This window comes from Euprymna scolopes, chromosome 3 (assembly GCF_053919585.1).
Source record: "Euprymna scolopes isolate OS-2025 chromosome 3, ASM5391958v1, whole genome shotgun sequence".
Lineage (NCBI taxonomy): Eukaryota > Metazoa > Mollusca > Cephalopoda > Sepiida > Sepiolidae > Euprymna > Euprymna scolopes.
This window is the reverse complement of record NC_136484.1, coordinates 143,385,587-143,402,628: the sequence shown is the minus strand read 5'-3', so window position 1 is coordinate 143,402,628 and position 17,042 is coordinate 143,385,587. Positions and strand designations below refer to the sequence as shown.

The following is a 17,042-nucleotide window of genomic DNA, read 5'->3' as shown; positions in this document are numbered from 1 at the left end:
ACTGCACAAGTACTCAGAAAAGTAAAATTCAGATAAGATTTTGGCCGCTCTTTGCCGACTAATTTCCTTGTTTTATGCAAATTATTTATCTAAAAACGGCCAAATAAACGCAGAAATATTTATTGCTTCATCAGCAGCATTCTCTTATTTTGCCCTTTAATCCACACATTCCATGATCAATGTTTCTGACAAAAGGGGAAGAATTAATGTTTTCTAGTTCACAATCTACCCCATCTAACACTTACCGTTGGCAAGTTTTTTTACTTTGAGATAGTTTTGTGAATTCCTTAAATCAAGTGGCTTCATGCATTGTCTTGCGCGATTTCCATAAAAAAGAGTGCCGTTAAAGATTGCCCTATCGGCAATTTTGAAGAGAGATGGGCTCACGTCTGTAATGCAATCTACAAATCGGGAGTGAATACTTTTGGCAGGAAAGACAGACAAAACTTGGCACTTGTTCGAAATCGTCATTACTTAATTAAATCCAGTAATCAATACCAAACGAGAAGCCCTCGTTAATTAGAAGAGGAAGACTTCTGCAAAGACAGTCGTTTCACTCAGGGAGGCCAAGAAGGATACTTAAAGGATCGCTCGGTGTTGTGCTAACGACTACTGGTTTAAGATTTGTGAGAGTATCCAGCGTTTGTTCACTTTCTCTGTTTTTCCAATACAGACCAAAAACACATGCTAATTATAAATTATCAGACACTGATGATCGTTCATAGCCAAAAAAATATCGGACAAACGTCTTGATATAGATCGGTTTTCAATTTAATACTGTGTTCTGATTTGATAACCAATCAAGTAAGGGAGATAATTCTCTTTTTTAAGCTATGCACAAAAAATGAATTTCTGAAGTGAAGACTGTTATTTGGAAGTTGGAAAGGATAGAAAATAGAATTAATAAACAAAAAACGTCTATTTTATTTATGAAATATTCCTTAAAGAAAAAAATGCTGCCTAAATACACACACACACACACACACACACACACACATATATATATATATATATATATATATATATATATATATATATATATATATATATATATATATATATATATATATGTATATATATTCAGGCAAACATTATTAAAAACAACAGAGATACCTTGCTTAATGATTCTTTTTTTCATTTTTTCGATCTTTCGTAAGATTTTTTTAACTTCAAGATGGAAGGTATTTACAAATGTTCCATGGTTCACACGAGCGCTTTCGATTCTTTCTTGAATCATCATCAGGTGGAGATAAAATATTAAAAATAGAAGTGAAATATATAGTTACGAATGATAAAAAGAGTCAATGTAAAGTCGATTAAAATATACATTTACGAGCGATAAAAAACTCGATTAAAAATTAGGATGATAAAAGGCAATGTTAGTAAAACCAGTCGTATACTGGTTATGCTAAACATTTCAGCACATTATTGCTACTTTTATTATTTTTAAATATTTTATTTTCTAAGTCTGCCATATAAAATTCACTCAGGGTAAGTCCGAGGACTGATCCCATTGCGCCGCCATCTATTTGATTATATATGTTGTCATTAGGATCATAAATCTCCGAAAATAAAAACGCATATATTGGACATACAAAAACAACATTGTCCCGTCGATTTATGATGCATTTGAACAGTACTAGCTCAATATACCAGCATTTAACAAATCAACATAGCTGTCCCACTTTAATCTTAGAAAGGTCCTCGTGGACAACGCAAGGATTTTGCAACGAGAAAGTAATTGGAAAAAATTAAAAAGACTTGAAGCACTATATACAAAAACCCAGCATCCATCTATAAATAGCATTAATTTTGAAAGTAGCAATAATGAGCTGAAATTTTTAGCATAACCAGTATACGACTGGTTTTACTAACATTGCCTTTTATCATCCTAATTTTTAATCGAGTTTTTTATCACTCGTAAATGTATATTTCAATCGATTTTTCATTGACTCTTTTTATCATTCGTAACTATATATTTCACTTCTATTTTTAATATTTTATCTCCACCTGATGATGATTCAAGAAAGAATCGAAAGCGCTCGTGTGAACCATGGAACATTTGTAAATACCTTCCATCTTGAAATTAAAAAATCTTACGAAAGATCGAAAAAATGAAAAAAAGAATCATTAAGCAAGGTATCTCTGTTGTTTTTAATAATACTTGCCTGAATGAAGGAATGCTGCCTAAATACACTAATTATTTATATATGTATATATATGTATATATATGTATAAATACTAGTACATAGTATATATCTATGTATATGTGTATGTGTGTATGTTTTGTATCATTCATACTGACGATTCTTAAAAAAGGATTAAACATATTTGCATGTGAAGCATAATTGAAAAGATATATATTATAATATTGTTTGACAGATATTTGAATGTGTATATATTAAATGTGCAATGTTACATTCCTATTTGATTGCAAAAACGTGTAAGTAAAAAGTAAATATAACAATAGTCGCATATATAACACCTCGATACACATTGTAACTAAAACGTACTTTACGTTTCATAATTTTTAAGTTGACATATAAGTAAGTTAACAGTGTTTTGAAATTTTATGTTATGTTAGTCCTTCCTTTCAGTAACGCCGGGTAATTGTACTAGTATATATATATATATATATATATATATATATATATATATATATATATATATATATATATATATATATATATATATATAACTTATTAAAAACGAGTTAGATAAGTTTACCCCGTACGATGAATCCTGAGTATTGGAAAGTACCCGGATATGATGAATATAGTAATTACATTAGCCAGTTCCTGCCAGATGTGAAGACTGTTATTTGGAAGTTGGAAAGGATCGAAAATGGAATTAAGAAACTAAAAACGTCTATTTTATTTAATGAAATATTCCTTAGAGAAAGATTGCTGCCTAACTATACATATATATATATATATATATATATATATATATATATATATATATATATGTAACGTAATGGTTAGGAGCCTTGACTGCCGTACAGACGGTCGGGTTTCAATCCTGGCTTGAGGTAGTTGCCTGTCTAGCCGCACTGATGAGCTGTGAAACAGCGAAACAGTCCTGTATGTAGATGACTATATATATATATATATATATATATATATATCTTTTCTCTTTTTTCCATGTTGTTGTTGGAGCAGAGAATCAGCTAGAAGCAGAAGTCCGAAGATGAAGTTTTGCTTCGAAATATATTTATGAATTTCAATATAAATTTCAAACAAAATAAATGCCTGTTTATTTTTTAATAATGCGTTGTTTTGGCTTCAAACGTATATAATACGTATTTGATTTTATTCAAACTCAACCAGCGCTACTAAGGAACAAAAATCTTAACATGAATTCCGCGTGACCAAACGCACCGTTTCGAGATTTAAAAAAACTACCGTAACAATAACAAACGGACTTCTACTTGCTGATTCTCTGCTCCAACAACACAATGGCAAAAAAAAAACGAATATAATATGTATTTGATTTTATAACAAAACATAATTTCATGATTTAAACCATGTCTACAAGTTAAATAAATACTGAAGTTTATTTGTATTTAATATGTTTAGACTGTGGAAAGGAGTGTGGATTTTATCGAATATAAGCTGGTTTCCATGGCAACAATGTTTTTGATAGATAGGATACAAGCAAGGGTGGTCGACAGAGATTTATAATCATGCAGATTAAATACTTCTCTTGCGATTAGGTCTTTTCAGAGAATTTAAAGTAAGCTGCAAATTGAACGCATAGTGTCGAACAATATACAACCACGTACTACATATGTCCGTTTGTAAAGCCATAAACGGACTTTTATTCTCGGCATTTTTGCATAGCTTTTTATCGGGTTGACAAGAACGTTCTTGCGGTTTTTAACTTTTAAATTTAAATGAACATATCTCGACTAAAACAAAAGTGTAATAATCAAAATAAGCACTCTGAGAATCAACAGACTTTCATCAACACAAGACAGGTGTATTTATGCAAGCAACATAACAATCTTGCGTTCTGTTGGCGATGGAGTCGTTAAAGGCGTTTTTGATATCGTTTAGATTTTTTAAGCATATCACGCGAAGAAAGTTGTCGATATGCTTGAAAAAGTCGTAGTCGGTAGGTCAGAGGTCTGGAGAGTATGGCGGATTAGGCAGAGTTTCGTAGCCAAATCTGTTGCTGGCTGTTGTGAACCCACTTTTTCATCGCAAGTCACAATCCGGTCGAGAAACGGGTCGTTCTTGTTGTGTAAAAGAAGGGGAGATAGCACTTGATAACGGCGTTTCTTTTGGTTGTCGTTCAATTTATAAGGCATTCATTTATTTATTTCCAATCTTTCTCAAGTGGTTGAATATCGTCGTATACGTCACCTCTAATACAGAAAAAAGTTCTCGAATAGTTGCGCGTGGATTAGCTCTTAATTGATCGTTGTGAACATCTGATGACCGACCACTTCGCTCAAAATCTTCATGACTCTCATCGCCGCCACGCCATTCCATAAACCATTATTGTGCTGTGGGTTCAGTAATGGTATCTGGGCCAAAAGCTTCGTTGATATCGCGAGTTGTTTCAGCAGCTTTTCGGCCTATCTTAAACCGAAATAAGAAAACTTAGCAAATTTTCTACTATTTCATCTTGTATTCAACGTTCTGAAAAGAAGACAATTGTTTAAAAATGAGTGTAATTTAAACGATTAGATTGAGCGAAAACGCTTTTTAAAATGATGCATAAAGTTATTATATGGAAAACTTATTTGAAAATACTTCATTTGAAATCAAAATTAAAAATCCGCAATAACTTTCTTCTTCAACTTAATAATTGGTCGCATGAATAAAAAAGTTCAGATATTGACTTTGATTTAAAAGGTAATTCGTATTTATGTGCCGTAATTCAAACCTAATAGCAAACACTTTAAAACAGTTCAAAGTGTGCTATCTTTGTACGCATTTAGTACACCCTTAATTTCTTTATGATAGGAGGTAAATACCCGTTAGTACATTAAATCATACAATCACGGTATTTACTTGTTTGAGGGATTCGTCAATACGTTCCCTTAAAAGCTGAATATTGTCAGGAATTATGGTTAAACGATGTTGACCACTTCCTATCTCCCAGAATTGATCACCAAACGGTGGATTATCTTTCTATCAGATACATTAATCCTGCCGAAATCTTTCTTGCATTTCTGCTGTCTTAGAAGAACTGATTTTGTGGCAAAGTATATCTTGGTGATTTTTATTCGCTGCTGTGAAATATGGCATCCAATTAAATCCATATAAATACCAAAAGAATCTTCCAAACCTGCTGTCAACGCCATCTAAAAAATAAAGAAAATAATTGTAAAACACAGGTCGGGAGGAACTTTTTGGGTGACTTTGTATTTAACAATAACTTCTCTTGCCATTTTCTGGGACAACACGCGTGTCGTTAACTTATTTTTAAATGTTAATTATGTTCATAGTTTAAAAAATAATAAAATATAAATTGATTTAAATTGTATTTTTAATTTTCTCAATTTTCTTTTACATTTTTGTGACGTAAACAAATATTTTTTGTTTTTAATGAATTGTTAATGAGACAAACAATTACCTTTGACATATCCGCCATTGCGATATGTCAAGATGAGCTCCGTGTAACCTTTCATGTTGATGATGCATCAGAGCACCCGGAAATCAAAAATAGCAATACTAAAATAGTCGGCCATTTTAAAATCATTAAAATCACAACCAAATGGAATAATCACGTTGACACACCGATTCTCGGTAGATAAATGAATTTAAGCAGCGTTAAACCTGGTCAGATGGGTGACATTTTGCGAATACTAGGCGCTGTATGTAGGAGAACGTCCAACCTACCTGCAAGAACTGCAAAAACCTAAAATCATCATGCAACTGGGGATCTCTTTTGAATTTGATATTCCCTACTTTGGGGAAATCAATTCAACCTGCTTAGAGTGAATTCCAATGGCAAATGGATAAATCTACATTGAGATAATTTCAAAATTTACCAATGCCATAAGAATAGTTTTCATACTAATGGGTCATTATTTATCAAGTTTCGGAGAGAGGGCATTCAACGATAGGAGTAAAGAAATTGCCAGTTGGATAATGATCACGACTATGGGAGAATTGGAGAACGTACGTGGAAAGGGCAAAAAGCTTCTTTGAATACCCAAGAGGATGGATGAACAAGCATTTGTTTACGTTAAATTTAAGGACAACCATGTTATAGTTGGTCGGGAACATTTTCTTGTTGGTCTGTTTAATAAGATGACATGTTTCAGGAAAGAAGCCTTGTTCATGGAAATTCTGTTTGGTGTTTGGTACGGAGAACAAGAAATGAAAATTCTTTGCTTTGGTTGTAGCTAGATGAGTTCTTGCTGTGAATGTTTTACAGAGGATCTGAGATTCGAGCTAGGTTTAATTCGCACCATGAGCATAACGATACAGCAGAGAGATGTTAGCAGCGAAGTTAAGCAGCGTTTAACCTAGTCAGTACTAGATCGGTGACCATTCGGGAATATCGGTGGCTGTATGTAGTAGAACGTCGATATCTATCTGCAAGACTTTTAGTGTGAAAATGTTTGTAGGGAAATATAGATCATTCTGCACTAGATTGCGACGCCAGTTTCATACTCTGTCAGAGTGACACCTCAGGACAGCTGTGTATTTGTTGCGGACAAAACAGAGTGGAAATTAAAAGACGAGTTATATTTTTTATTTAAAATATTTACTTTATGAAAGAAATAGAGTATAAGTTTCTCAAAGAATATTTAACTATTACTTGTTACTTATTTCAGTTGTTTATATTAATGAACGTGTCAGCATGACGATCAATCAGTTGGCATCTTCTGTTTTATACAACTCATGATATGAGAGATTGAAGTCAAACTGCCGTTGGTTGTAAGTTGATATTTACTTCACTCCCGCCACTGTAAGATGTGGCACAAGTTAGTCAAGCCAGCGCCTCTTAAGGGGGGGGACACTACCGGATGACAAATATTCACCTGCTATCTTATGCATTTATACACGGCTATTTTTTTTAGATTCTGCCTGGTCTTTTGAATGCAATTGAATCTCTCTTGCACTTGGTTCGCCGAGTATATTTGCAATGTATTTTTTAATTTATTTTTTATGGGTCTAGTTGTTCCTAAAATTACTGGATCGGCATTGTTGTGCCAGAAAAAAAATGAATATTAACTTTTTAAATTCAGATCAATAATTTTTACAACTAAAATGTGAATTTTTATCGAGCATGCTGAACTCTCCAGTTTCAAACCTAATTTAAAATGTTTCTGTTAATGTAGTTCTATATCTGAATTATTATATAAATGCGGTAAAACATTATGACAATTATCATAAACTATATTCTTGTAAATCGATAAACTGGAATTAATAACGTTTCTGAATATTAAATAAGTGTTTATAGCCAGAATGTCTATTGTTGTGGAGCGTTACGGTACTGAACGAATGACACAAGTCAGTATTTAATGGAAATAAATTATATCATAAAGAAAAATATATATACCTACTAGAATGGTTATACGTCAGTCTCATAGCCAAGTGTGGATAACTTGTACATTATCCCGAGAAACACATTCTCTTATAGTAAGTAGAAGAGTTCAGTATTATCTGTAAGGTGGGCACAAAATGTACAAATTACATAAAGAAACAAAAATAATTTTTAAAATATTTATAAACTTATAAGAAATTGGATCTATCTATCTATTTATTTCTCTCTCTCTCTCTCTCTCTCTCTCTATATATATATATATATATATATATATATATATATAAGTGAACCTGTCTGTGTGTGTCTGTGTGTGTACATTTCCCAACGCAATAACTCTGTCAATTTTCAGTCTACAGACTCGAAATTTGATATACAGGACACTGAGATTTGGAAAAATTTTTGTAATCCGTTTTCACCTTTGAGAACTCTACCAAACTCCTCCGACAATTTTGGATCTAAACACTTGAAATTTTAGATATAGGTTCCTTGGACATTGATCTAACTTAATAACTTTATTTGATCCCAAACTAATAAATATTAAGGGGTCATAATAGGGGTCAAAGTTAAAACAATTGACCTTTTTTTGTTTTTCTCTCAACGCACAACTTCAAACACCCGGGAAACGCTGGGCTGAAATGCTAGTATATATATATATATATATATATAGCTATCTCCTAATAGTAATAATACTACAATTCATAACATCTCACTCCCAATATCTTAATTAACTAATAAATGAACCTAGGGAAGATTTGAAAGGATACAAAGTAGTTCCGATACAACACCAATTCATAACTATACTTACTAAAAACTGACACACCTCTAATTATTAACCATATTCATGGAAAAGCGTCAAAGTATAAACTAGCATAAATAACTATCCTCTTGTTACCCCTCAACACCATCTCAACCATAACCGTTTAATACCAAGATAAACGAACAGAAACACAACATGCTACCAACAAGAGCTACCGTTTAATACTAAACTAAACGAACAGAAACACAACATGCCACCAACTAGATAAAGGTGAGTGCATTTTACATACTTAATAATTAAACACCCGAAAATCATTAACTGAAATAATACATGGGTCTAACACGCTTGCAATTGAAATGTTGATATATACCTAATAGAAGTATTATCGTAAAGCAGGAAACAAACCACATAATTGATTCCAAAATATAACAAAATACTCTAACTAGAGGGCTTAGGGAACGGAATACTCCACTAATATAGACAAATATATGCTATTTTATACCTGTTCGCATGTATATGGTCTGTAAAACCTATCTCTATAACGAAGCATGTAAACCTATAAAATATATTTATATTCTAGTATTGAGGAAAAGATAAACAACCCAAATGAAAAATTTTACTCTAAGCAAAATATGATGAAAGTAAAGATAATTTTCGCGAAAATATATTTTTTTTATATCAACTTTCTTTCCATTCGTAGCCAAGATGGACCAACAAAATGATGTTTCCTTACAAAGAGAAAATGTTATATATATAATAATATAAATATACAAGAAATAAATGTTATCATAGTCAATAAAAGTTACTTTTATGGTAGAAAAGTTCATTGGTTTGTATTTTTAAGTAGTTTTTAAAAAAATTTTTTTTTTAAATTCACGAACTGGTTTTAAAAAAAATCAAAATGGTAGCGACTTTGAAATGGAGAGCCTCGTTTCCAATTTGAAGGAGGGGCACCTGAGCATTCTGCATTCTGTGTTAACAATTTAAGAGAGTTCCGTCAACGTAAGGAATATTTATGAACATATTTGAATGTTTTCCCGTTATTTTGTGCTTGAGGAATATTCGATTATGGAATATGTAGTTTATATAAAAATTCATTTAAGTAGTTATCGCCTCAAATTTCGTTTTAATTTCGGTTCCTTGAAATTATTTCAAGTAAAGAGCCTTAAAAAAAACATGAACTGAACTTTTATTGACTATGGTAACATTTATTTCTTGTATATTTATTTTTTCGGGTAGTCGTTTGTTGGTTTTTCTACTGAACACCCTTACTAAATAATATCGACGAAATATCGAAAAACAAAGAAACAAAAATAGTTTTGAAAAATAATGAAGCTTTACTTACTTTAGTAAAATAATCCGAAACAACAAAATGGGATATTAATAAAGTAAACACTTAATTACTTTAGTTTTTTAAAGCAAAGAATCGATATAAATATGAATAAGAGGAAAATGGCGCCCTTTTCAAGTAGAACAGCTTCGTTTCAGTTTTACAGTATTGAACGGTGTAGTATTGCGCCGTCGGATTCAGGGTTGTACTATTGTAATGTAAAGAACACACAGAAAGGTTTGTAATCAACTGAATTCCTACTAGTACACTGACAAAAAAAGCTTAAACAGATATATAAATAAAAATAAAAAGGTTATGTAAATGATTTTTAAAAAGACACGTCATCATGTGAACAGGAGTTTCTTTCTTCTAACACGAGTAACGTTCTTATTTTTTATTATTTATCTATTTATCTATTTTCGAAAGAGTGGCACGTGCAAGTGGAGAAGGAAAAAAACTGAGTTATGCAAAATTTGTGTCGAGAATTGTCTAAAGTTCCAACTTTTGGGGGGGGGGGCTTTCACTTTATAAGAACGTGAATTTATGAGGTGAATTTATTCGACACAATATGATTCAACTCCAAAAAATAAATAAAAGCTAACGTGAATTAAGATTAAAGTTAAGGTGTTATTGTGGACCCTCGCCTCTTTTAAAAAACCTTGTTAAACTTTGTGACATATTTGCATTCTATGGAGGTCAGGCGCGAACGAACACCCAATAATTTTATTATACCATATTTCTTCAAACTGAAACATCAAAGTATACTTACGCAAATAGATATGAAAAGTCTGTTTTAAAGTTTGTGCCATATTTCCATGGAGTACAGGCGCGAACGCTGACCCCACAATTTTATTATACCATCCCATTTAAGTTGAAATATACTTATCAAAGTGTCCTTATGTACATCTATATCAAAAACCCTTGTAAATATTTTTTAAATTTTTTATTTCCATACTTTGGGGGCCAGGCACGAACGCAGACCCCACAATTTTTACGAGCCACCGTTCTGCCAGATCAAACATATCCATTCCTGATCCTCGATACATCTTCTATCATTATATGTAATCAGTTTTTTAAAATAGTCAACCATATAGGAACCTATTCGTGACCACACACACACACAGACAAACACACACATACACACACACACACGTTCAACTATATATATACATATATATATATATATATATATATATATATATATATATATATATATATATAGTGGGTAGCAAATTTATTTGGTACATTAGTTTTTTTTTGTATTTCTCAAAAAATATCGAGTTAATTAGAATGAAATTTACACTCAATCTTTGATCAGATATTATCTATTAAAAAATAAAACAGTTTTTCGTTAATAAATATTTGTCAACTAATTCTTTTCGTTAATAAACTTTTCGTTAATAAATATTTGTCAACTAATACTTTTCGTTAATAAACTTTTCGTTAATAAATATTTGTCAACTAATACTTTTCGTTAATAAACTTTTCGTTAATAAATATTTGTCAACTAATACTTTTCGTTAATAAACTTTTTGTTAATAAATATTTGTCAACTAATAGTTTTCGTTAATAAACTTTTTGTTAATAAATATTTGTCAACTAATAGTTTTCGTTAATAAACTTTTCGTTAATAAATATTTGTCAACTAATACTTTTCGTTAATAAACTTTTTGTTAATAAATATTTGTCAACTAATAGTTTTCGTTAATAAACTTTTTGTTAATAAATATTTGTCAACTAATACTTTTCGTTAATTAACTTTTCCTTAATAAATATTTTCATTTCCTCTTTTATTTGTAAATAGATAATATCTGTTCAAAGATTGAGTGTAAGTTTCATTCAAATCAACTCGATAGCTTTTTGAGAAACACGAAATAAAAACAATGTACCAAATAATTTTGCTACCCACTATATATATATATATATATATATATATATATATATATATTACTCTTGATTTCTTTCACTCTCTCTCTCTCTCTCTCTCTCTCTTTCTGTTTCTTTTTCTCTCATTCTCTCTCTCTCTCTCTCTCTCTCTCTCTCTCTCTCTCTCTCTCTCTCTCTCTCTCTCTCTCTCTCTGTTATAGGAGTGTAAAATTGTATTTTCGAAAATGTAATATTTACGATTGATTTATTATTTCTATTGTCATTATTGTTCATTTTTACTTGTATAGTTTATTTTCGCTTGTTTTTCATCTTTTTCTTGTATTTCTGTAGGTGATGAAAATAAAGGATCCTTAAAATTAGGCTTCATGGTAACCAAAGGTCAATTAGAGGTCAATGTCATAATGGCACAAGGTTTATCCAGACCAGACAAGACTCCACCACAAGGTATGTTATATACTTTGAAAAAATTGTGCTATATTAATAACGGTCTGCAATCAAAACTACAGAGGATGGATAAGACAAGTCAGGGAAAGTTTGAATCTGTTGGCATTTGTTGTGTTCGTTTATGTATTGATATCATTAAAGAAGGAATGAACTTAACTTTTCGCTTCAACATATGAAGGTAATATTCTTTAAGAATAAAATATTAAAACGCCTTACTTGAGATCCTATCCTGCAAGCTCCTCCGCTTAACATTGACAAGCAACAAAAATTTGAACATTAGGGACATTGACAAGGCTGCTGCAAACATGACGGACTTCCTCGACTGTGCTAGAAAATTACTCACACCAGAGAGTATCCTATATCTTTATAAAACCCATGCATGGAATATTGCTTCACGTATCCTACGTAGGATAGAAGTACAAATATGATCCCTACTTAACAACAGCCCCCCCCTTACATCTCAGTGGCAATGTGACTTTTACGGACTATTTTAAAGTAAAGAAAAACACAATGGCATGCATAAATATTCACTGCTTTCACGATTATTACCAGTGTAAAAGAGAAGAAGAGAATTTAATGAATATGGACAGAACAGATGAAATGGCTTGATGTCGATCATTTGATGTTTACCATTCAATGATAATTATTTGATAGGATGGCATAATCAACTGACATTACCTTGTCAAGAATGATTCACGATTGTCAAACGTAACACGAAAAGCCAGTATATATAAAGTATATAACAGATCAGAAGATGATAGCGTTGTATGTATTTGATTCGTGCAAAAAAATGGCAGCTCGTATAAATAAAGCCATATTCCACAACGCTTTCATCGATATTGATCACGTGATATCAGAAAATGCATTCATTATAGTAATTTTTCTTTCTACATTCACTGAAGGGAATTCGTGTCGAGATCAAATTATATACTTATATCTTCAAGACAAATCTATTATCTATATTCTACTCATAATATAAGGAACCTTTTCTCTGTGTGTGTGTTTGTGTGTGTGTGTGTATGTGTGTCTGCCCGTCTGTCTGTCTACCCACCAGTCACATTTTTATAAACAAATATCTAAATTTCTTTTAGAAATTGATAATAACATCCGCTTTATCTGCTGAGAATTTATTATCTAGTATTAATTCTGATCAATACTAAAAAAATAAATTCCAAGCAAATAAAACGGATGGCATGATCGGAAATCGAAACCTTCAGATTTGCAATCTGATGTCATACGAACTGAATTATGCAGATCTTCTTTTAAACACGTCTTAAAACGTTACTTTAACAAAATAATTATATTTTTGTGTTGACATCATAGATTTATTATTCACCTCTTCTTTCAAAACATATATCTATATATATATATATTTATATATATATATATAAATATATATATATATATATATATATATATATATATATATATAGTGCACCAATGTGTAGTTTTTAAATAATTTGTATAAATATTATATAATTCTAAAATTGCCCCTTGTATTATAAGTTGATCTACTAGCTTAGTAAAAGTATATGAACACAGGCAGCATATATTTATTATTCTATATATAAAGAATAAATAATATTATCTGTCTTCCTATCCACTGGGGTATTGCGTTGTGCGAAACTAGATATAAAGAGATATTAAATACAACGCTCTATGCAGAGCGCGTTGACCCCTAGTGGGATGGAACCCATATTTGTCTATCATGTTATCGCTTATTTTGTATTCCTCTGGCTCCAATCCTTCTTACTGCGCGTTTGTATTTAATCTCCAACACAATAACTATCTTATTATATAGACTATTATAATGTTCGCTTCGTCTATATATGTTCTACATAGACGAAACAAGCCTAAACGTGTTATACAAGAAAGGTCGTTATTCGAATGATAAAGAGTGACACCTAGCGACCAGAGGTGGCCCCAGAAACAGAATTTGACGAAATCACGTGACATCAGTTCAGGGATAATCTCTTACTGGTGACATTTAAAGCACGCGAGGCGTGTAAAAGCCCCATTCCAGATGGGAAGACGGGCGTGCACAATGTAGCTACCTATCTGTTTCTTTCTTTCTCTCTTTTTTCATCTCTCTCTCTCTCTCTCTCTATCTATCTCTCTATCTCTCTTGCTCTGTCTACCATCTATCTATTTTTCTATCTATCAATCTATCCCACTCCTTTCAGACAGGTCAACAAAGAACCCGCATCTCTGGTTGTTTCTGTAACTGTTCTATTTTTTTTTATTATTAAAAACTTAAAAGCTTCGTCGAGTGACTGTACCTAAAAACAATCAGCGGGTAAGTTTCCGACAACAATGGGTGTATAATGATTTTTAAATTCTACGGATAACAGAAACTGGTAGATATTTACGAAACACTGTTGTGTAAAATCTAGAATGTTATTACATGAGAACCTATATATATATATATATATATATATATATATATATATATATATATATATATATATATATATATATATATATATATATATATATACAATCTCCTTTTCGAGTAAGAGTTTTACTCCCGTGAACGATAGAAATAGCCACAACCGAATCATGACCTTAACTCACCGATTATGTATCGTATCCTTTTAGAAGAACGCCATTTCACGAAATACACATGCACCCATAAAACAAAACAAACAAAATACTAGGTTGATGAAAAAAAAAGTGTTTTATTACTTACCCAAAGAGCACAGAATCAAATCACTTGACTAGCGACGAGGACTAAGTTAGAAACAATATCAGTTTTTAATATTGCGAAAGTTCAACTCCCCCATAAGGTCACACTGGTTGCTGGATTGTAAAAAAACATACCATAATTCCCCTTCATTGTGCGCGGAAGAATAAACCAAATGCAACATCTAAACAGATACTCTACTTTCTTCCTAGCTAAAAGGCCAAATCCATAAAATGCAGACAGTAGTGTTCCACTTTATGTTATAATTCTCTTTATACGTCTGTCTGTCCGTTCAACTTTTTCATGGAAACTACTGGGTGGATCTGGCTGAAAATAAGTATGCTCTTTGTAATAGGATACAGCGAACTTAGCATTATTATATCTGTCTGATATGTAGTTAAGGATTAATAGGGATCAATAGGGCTTAATAACCATAATATTACATTACTCACGGAAACTACTGACCCGACCTGACTAAAATTTTTGGTGGACCTTTGGTATGATCAATTGCAACGATCCAGTATTATGGTATCCGTTCGGTGGACAGTTGGGAATTAATGCAAAAAATTAGTACAAATTTAACCATATTCAAACATCAATTTGGCATAAATCAACAATTCTAGGTCAACGGACTATAACTTTTGCACGTTTTTAATGAACTAAAATTGTTTAGTATATTTCTATGCCGTTATAAACTCACAACGATAACTGTTTATAATTTCGTGATGCATTCCATAATGGAGTTTATCATTCATTTTCTACATCCCTACCCTAATTCTAATCGACCCTCATCCTGACTATAAACATGTCTAAACACGCCGTAAAATAATTTAATGGCGTATTAATGCCGGCTATTTATTTATTTTTATTTTCTTGCCAATCTAAACTTTCTATTAGTGATGCGATTCTTCGACCAGAGATTTCATTTATTTTACTCTGCCATTTCTAGTTTGGTGAAACGACATTTTTTATTGTGCCTTTTTTCGAGATCTAAATTCGAAAGAAATGCAAGAAACTGAAAACGATTCACTGATTATTTTCCCATTCGTGTTGCCAGTCACACCAACTTATCAAAACCATTAATAGTCCAACGACACACCTGTAGATGAGAGATAAATTACACCTTGCTGTGGGGAAAGGGCGGGTGATAAAAGTTCCTGGCAGACCAGAGGAGGTAAATCGGCTCCTAAACTGTCCGAATCACATTTGTCAATCGGCAAAAGAGTAATGGTTACTTAAATGATTGATTAGCCTTTGGTAATAGAACAATGGATAGGATTTTTGCGGGTGAGATTATTATGGAAGATTGATTTGGTTCAAGTGATGAGTTGGTCGTTCCGTTTTACATCAAGCGTCAAAGTAAATACTGAACAAAGAATCAAACATGTGAAAAACCACTGAATTTACGTGATGATTCATAGAATTAGACTCAAGAGTGATAGTAGAACTGGAAAGAAGAAAGAAATGGTGTTGGGGCAAATAATGTTATATTAAGGTGAGGGGAAACACACAGAATAAGGTAGTGAATAGGAAGGGAAAGGGTGGTAGAAAGAAAGAAGGAGGGAAAGAAAGAATAAGTTGGGACAAAAGGGAAAGAATTTCAGAAGGAAAAAAAAGAAGGAATCTATTATATAAATCTCACCTGTCTGTTGAAATGTATGTTTGTATATCTGCCTAAAACTTTCAGATTTTCACGACATTGATATCGTTTTGAAGATCTATCCTTTGGGCGAGAAATATCGAAAAATCAGCCCAAAAAATTAATTCTTTCACCATCAACTAGGCATTTTTCTACAGGGAGGGGTCGCTTTTTTTCGAAAGTCATCCCCTCTTTTCGATTAACCAGCCTTAAATTAAACATTCGTCACTTCCGGTTTGACGATGGGGGCAACAGCAAAGACGTCACGGTTTTTTCACGTTATTTTCCTCCTTCGCGGTACTGGTTCGAGCCTGCCTGCCTACTACAACTTTTTTTTTTTTTTTTTTTGCTCAACACACACCACCAAGCAGACGAGCAGCGCCGAGCACCCAGGCTAGTTGTGAAACAAAGAATATGGAAATAAAATCGGAAGAAAAAAAAGCAGTTGAGGTGAAGCAACAGTTTATTGGCCTGGACATAATGCGATGAAAAATGGTGTGCAAGCGATTAAGATTTTATAATTTTTTGTACATATGCTGAAAGAATTACTGAGAAAAAGTTGTTTCAGCATATGTACACATTTCAAGCTTGTTCTCAAAATTACACGCGTAATACTAAATAGATTTTAATTCGAAATTTTTCTTCATTTACTAATATTTAACAAAAACAAGATAAAACAATATTTATCGTCTGTACACAATTGTTTTATTGCATTATATTCAGGCCACTAAACTGCGGTTTTACCAGAAGAGGACAAGGAAGAGGAAGTAAAATGAGATAAGTAAAAAGAATT

At 32.0% G+C, this 17,042-nt stretch overlaps 1 protein-coding gene across 3 annotated transcripts in view; it reads left to right on the top strand.

Moving 5' to 3' along the window:
• LOC145259675 (regulating synaptic membrane exocytosis protein 2-like) overlaps nt 1–17,042 on the top strand; it is a 602,608-nt gene that overhangs the window by 540,582 nt on the left and 44,984 nt on the right. For all 3 annotated transcript variants that reach the window (XM_080117339.1, XM_080117347.1, XM_080117356.1), the window contains one exon: nt 11,814–11,927. In XM_080117339.1, the coding sequence (XP_079973465.1) occupies nt 11,814–11,927 (114 nt within the window). The remainder of the gene's footprint in view (nt 1–11,813; nt 11,928–17,042) is intronic.